The 5,573-nt window shown below is 35.2% G+C and overlaps 1 protein-coding gene across 3 annotated transcripts in view; it reads left to right on the forward strand.

Annotated features, from left to right (window-relative positions):
* Positions 1 to 4,104, forward strand: part of CSNK1G3 (casein kinase 1 gamma 3) — a 72,474-nt gene extending 68,370 nt beyond the window's left edge. For all 3 annotated transcript variants that reach the window (XM_085305425.1, XM_085305426.1, XM_085305429.1), the window contains one exon: positions 3,942 to 4,104. In XM_085305425.1, the coding sequence (XP_085161551.1) occupies positions 3,942 to 3,996 (55 nt within the window). In that variant the 3' untranslated portion in view covers positions 3,997 to 4,104. The remainder of the gene's footprint in view (positions 1 to 3,941) is intronic.
* Positions 4,105 to 5,573: the final 1,469 nt, after the last annotated feature.

A 5,573-nucleotide genomic window follows, 5' to 3' on the forward strand; every position in this document is an offset into this window, starting at 1 on the left:
TTTTTACCTTTTTCATAATCTGTTCTCCATCTGAAAATATAAAGGAAGTTAACCTCTCTTGCTGATATCTTCTTTTTGTAATATTTCCTCATATTCTGCAGGCACAAACTTGAATGCTTTTTCTGAAACACTTTGTTCAGAATTTCTTATTCTAGTTTGAGAAACTTAAGATGACTGTATCCCGGTTTAAAAGACTGAAGAAAGTGCTCTTTGTCACCTGTGGTTTAATTATGAACATAACTATTGTTTGACTGAATATTAGATATACCATTGTTGTATCAATGTGCCCTTATAAATCAGGCTAAGCTTCTCAGCAAGCATTTTATTGTTTGGGACAATCTAGCTAGCACATTTCTATTGTTTGATATGTGTGTTACATACTTATTCATGTAGAATTCTAGTCTATGGCTTATCATAATACTCCTCAGCTGTTACTGGACCACAAGAGTGACTTTAGCAGTGAGTCTATCTTAAATTAAGACTTTTTTCTTGTAGAAAAGTAGCTTTTAGCGATTTTCTCAAGTATTACAACAGAGGTAGTGGGGGAGGAAAAATAACTTGATTGCTGTTCTGCCTGGGCACTTGCAGAGCTTAGCTTTTCTTTTATGATGTAAAGAACTATTTTTTACATTTACTTCTATCTGACTGTTGATCCAGACCTCTAGAGATGGTTTTCCAGTTATCAATTAGTCTTTCTTTCCTTAATTTGTTGCTAGCCATCTTCATCAGAACAGTTTGCTCAGAAATGCAAAGTTTGGGTAACCAAAAGGCTCTGCCATAGGCAGACAAGAAGGACAAATAGGAAAAGAGAATGAAATGATCTTCTATCCTTTCTGCAGCGCACATTCTTGAAGCACATGCATTAGCATATAATAATCCTACAGTAAACTATTACACATACCCAGTTGCTTTGTTATGCCAGGGGACTGCTCACGTGATAGAGTGAAAGGATTTAACAGGAAAAAAAAGGTAGGATAGAGATTTTGAAGCAGGACAAGAACTGTTATTAACCAATACTGAGATTGCTAGCCTGGGCCATATCTCAAAGGTCACTTAGCTTCCCCAGAAAGTGAAAACATTCTAGCAGACAGTGTAATTCCTATTGCTGAAACCRGGTGAAACATGCAAAGAGGTTAGGGGCTGGTTTTGTACATTCTTAGTGGATATTGAATGTTGTGATAAACTTGTATCATTCTCGTAACAGTTCTCCTATCCTCCAACTTTAGCTTGTCTTCAAGCACTGTGTGCATAAGTGATAATGAGGCCCTCTAGTGACAGTATTCTTAAAAACATGCCGTTATTTGTTACAAATGGTTATAATTCTTCAAGTGGTTATACTATGGATCTCTAGCTTAAGGGTTACATTTTTTCATAAAATTTCTTACCAGGCAACTTAATCTGTCATCCTCATCCCATGTAAATGTGCTTATATTTATTGGGCTTTGGAAGGTTTGCCAGGTCTAGCATTTCTTGGATGTTAAATGTGCATTTCAGGAATGGCTCCCAAGCCAGGCCCCTGGTTTACAGTACTATATGGAATTTATATTCCTTTAATGCAGAGTTCTATCAACATTCTAAATACATTGACAAAGAATTTATTTTCCCACACCAAAGAACTCTTGAGCATTGTATAGTGAAATTTTCTGAATTAGAATACAGTAGAATAATTTATCAGATAAAATCAATACCTGTTATCAGAATACTCTTAGCAATATTATGTGAAATCCAGAGGACAAGGAGATTGGAAAAGGCAGTGCTTAGTACTGGCTAAGGGTAGTATTGAGTTTTCTATAGTAATGCCATGCTTCTCTGGCTGACAGTAGGAGCAAAGTAGAAGGAATAAAGGACAGCACAGGAATTGCAGCAAAGGATGGGTTGAAATTTGCAGGGAAGGAAAGCAAACAAACCCAAAGCATTCTTAAATTACACAGAGGGTCAAAGTAGTACTAAAGCTTGGAGATGTGGACTAACGTTCTTTGTACACATTCCATTTAAGCAAAATACACTACAACAGGAAAGGCTTGAAGAATTCTAGATAGCCTTTTCTACAGTCTAAGTAACTGTAGGAAAAGTGTTTTACCATTAGAMTCCAGAGTAGAATTTCGATGTTAACAGAATATTTTAGGTTGGAAAGGGACAATTGTGAAATATTTTGCATTGATGTGATGTATATCATATCTACATAAATTAAATACTCAGAAAAAGGTTGAGGTGAATGAARGATTAAGCTAGATTGGACCCCATACATCTGCTTCTAAACTCAAAGCTTAAGTAATAGTGTGTGTTAGTGATTGTAGACAGATGGGAGGGGGGAAAAAAGGAGCTTGTAGTTCCGGGGGAGTTTGATTGCAGTTCATGGCTACGAGCATTACAAAGCAGTTAACACTTTTAAAAAGTCTTTTAAGGTAATTAGTATTATTTCTGGTAGCTATAAAAGAACCTATCCTCATAGCTTCCCCTATTGATTTTTAGTTTTAGGCTTCCTCTCTGTCAGTAACCAATGTGCTTTATTTATTTGTTTTTTTTTTTTTACTGAAAGTTACATAACTCTCAGAGCAGCTCTGGTCTGCCTCTGCCCACTACTACTTTTTCAGTGACTGAGCAACAGGGTGCCCTTGGATATTTTGAGAAGGTAACTTCTGTCTCCCCTTGCTTTGGATGTTGTTCTCACCCCATTTAGAACCTTATTTTTAGATCCTTATTCTCCCTGGTTTTCACATTCTTTCCCCTTTTCCCATATTCCAAACAAACTCAGCAGGATTCCTTTTGAAGTTTAACTACAGATAATGCTTAATGAGCTTGAGGACTTGCTGATGGCATATTGATGCAGTGAATTTCTAGTTTGTCATTTCTGTTGTGCTCCATAGCTTGAGGCAAAACTCTCAAGTATCAGTCTTCATAGTGTATGTAGTACTGCARTAAGCAGTTCATTAAGCAAGCTACAGAACTCTATGGGGCAAGCTGTCCTGAGACAGGAAGCTTGTGTGTTCATTTTTGATTGCAATTAAAGTGCTGAGAATGTTTTCCAGAATGGGAGCTTTAATTTTATAGGTGATGGTCAGGAGCTGGAAATTGCTTAAAATAATACCAGGCTAACATCGCATGGAAATGAAAGTTTTCTTTATTTGTTGCTTCCTTCTCTTTAATTTGCTTTCAAAAATACTCCCTGGGCTTCTGTAGTCCTTCTCTGTATTCTCTCTTACTCCTCCTGTGTCACCTCCCTGCTGCTTCCCTCCTTTCTTTTTTTTGCTTTTGATGTTTTATTACTATCTGATTTTCTCCATTATTAAGTGAAATTGACGATATTTGTCAATTTCAGTTTTCATATATACAATAAAACAGAAGAATGTTGGTATACTTTACTATGCACGTAAAGCTGTGATTCTCACTTTACTAATATCACAGCACTGAATTAGAATGCTGATTTTTATTGTTGATGGACATGGTTTTCTAAAATCCTTTTTGGAGAAAAAGGGCTTCTCAAAGCTCTAAATGCCAAAAGGAAGTTCAAATTGTTCCACTGTGTTAGCAACAGTAAAGACTTAAGTATGCAGTTCAGGTAATGCAAGCTTAAGATATGCTCAAGCTTGTATTTGGCATATTAACAATTATATGAAAGAGTAAATAGGGATTAAAATTTGCCTTATTTTTACCGATGTGTTTTTAAGTCAGCCTGTAATACCCATGCTTTCTATACCATCACATAATACTCTTTAATTTTTTTCCRTTGATAAAACTTGTTCACTAAAAAAGGGTGAAATGTGCCAACTTTACTTCAGTTTTAGTTTCACTAAAAAGCCTATCACCTGTAATAGAGCTTAATAGATTCCTGTAGTGGTGGCTATAACTTAAATACATGCTTCAAGTGAAACACACAGTTTTCACAGGTTTTTTTGTGGCTTCTCTTTTTATATCATATGTAATCCATGTCACACCTGCAGGTGCTGCTGTTTTTTCAAGCGAAGGAAAAGGAAAACCATTCAGCGCAACAAATGACTTTAGAAGCAAGCAGAACATGGGAAATTGCTTACTTGTTCAACTGCTGTCTCGTGATCTAAAGAAAAAAAATCTCTGTAGTGACCACATATGTTTTTCAAGGACTCCCTCAGACACAAAATGTTATGCTTCTGTTTTGATTTGGTTCTCCTTCTTTCATATTTTTCAGTTCATCTATTCTGGAAGCTTTAAAGTTTTGTCAAATGAGTGCTGCTTTGACCATCAATAAATGGACCAACAAAATGGACGCTATCTTCACTAAAGCTAAACATCAGAAGCATTTCTTCTCTACAAAGTATTAGCAGTGTCTTAGATGGAGAAAAATGTCATAAATTTGGTATTTGATTTCTGTAATAGCATATCAAAAGCAGTCTTTTTAAAAGAAGGTGGAAAAAATAGATGCACAAGCATTTAGAAAAAATAAGGCATACCTTAAGATTTTTCTTTTGCGTCGACTTTCTTTTTCCAGTATTACTGATGGTACTGCAGTTAAACTGTACAAGCATCGTCTTCTCTGGGATATCTGAGTACAGTCACTGTCCAGAAATATCAAGTAGGAAGCTGAGGTGCAGCTGATGACAGTTGTCTAAATGCTGGTAATACTGATGAGCAAAAAGCATTTCTGGTAGTTTAAGTTTGAAAATCTACTTTTGTCATGCCTGTAATGGAGTTGCAGTATAGTAGAAATGATGAGTTTGTACAACAAAAGTTTGTATAATGTAAGTTGTTCTTCCAGTAATGTTAGTAAGATGGAATTATCTTCAAAAATAAGAGGTCTGCAGAGGAATTATAAAATATGCTAAGAAATAAACATGAATTTGGTTAAAGTGGAATCTGTATTAAAGCCTAGATGTTCACTACAGTAATTGCTGACTGACAAGATCTTTAAATTGAACATGTGGAAGTGCCATGTAATGATAGAGATCTATCTGTAAATTATTTTACTCTGATTTAGAAAACAAATGCAATGAAAGTGGGTTAGACTTCCATTGCCTTCTTTGCATACTAGCCCATAGCACCTAAAACTTGCTGTGATTTCTTTTTGTTTTCTGGATTTTTTTTTTTATCTTTCAGTATATTACTATTGTTGTAAAATACTATGGCAAGGATGGGTCAGGTACTTTCCCCACAGTCCTAAGAAGTGCCTGCAATTTGAACTAACCAGCTGTTCTGTAGAAAAGGCAGCTCATTTTATTTTTTCAAGTCTGCTTCTTTTAAAGCTATAATGACAGAGGTGTGCTTTTGTCATGTTTAGCTGCCAGTTACTTGGAAAGATGGAGTAAAAGATGGAAGTGACTAGACAGATTTGTTGACCAAAACTCAAATTCTCTCAAATTTTTTAATGTCTTCTAAAGCTAACTAGTAATATTTTTTTTTCTATATGCACATGCCTTTTGGCATGCTTATTTATTTTTAAACTGTTTTGTGGTAACATTTGAAATATGTATTAAAGATAAATGCACACCTTTGAATTCATTATTGCATTTGCAGGGATTTTAATTGTATTTTGTAATTTATTTTTCCTTAACAGCCAAAAGTGTAGTGCATTGTTTGGATTATGTGCTCATATGAACACA

Source organism: Rhea americana, unplaced genomic scaffold (genome assembly GCF_003343005.1).
Source record: "Rhea americana isolate MKP2758 unplaced genomic scaffold, rheAme1 scaffold_22, whole genome shotgun sequence".
NCBI lineage: Eukaryota > Metazoa > Chordata > Aves > Rheiformes > Rheidae > Rhea > Rhea americana.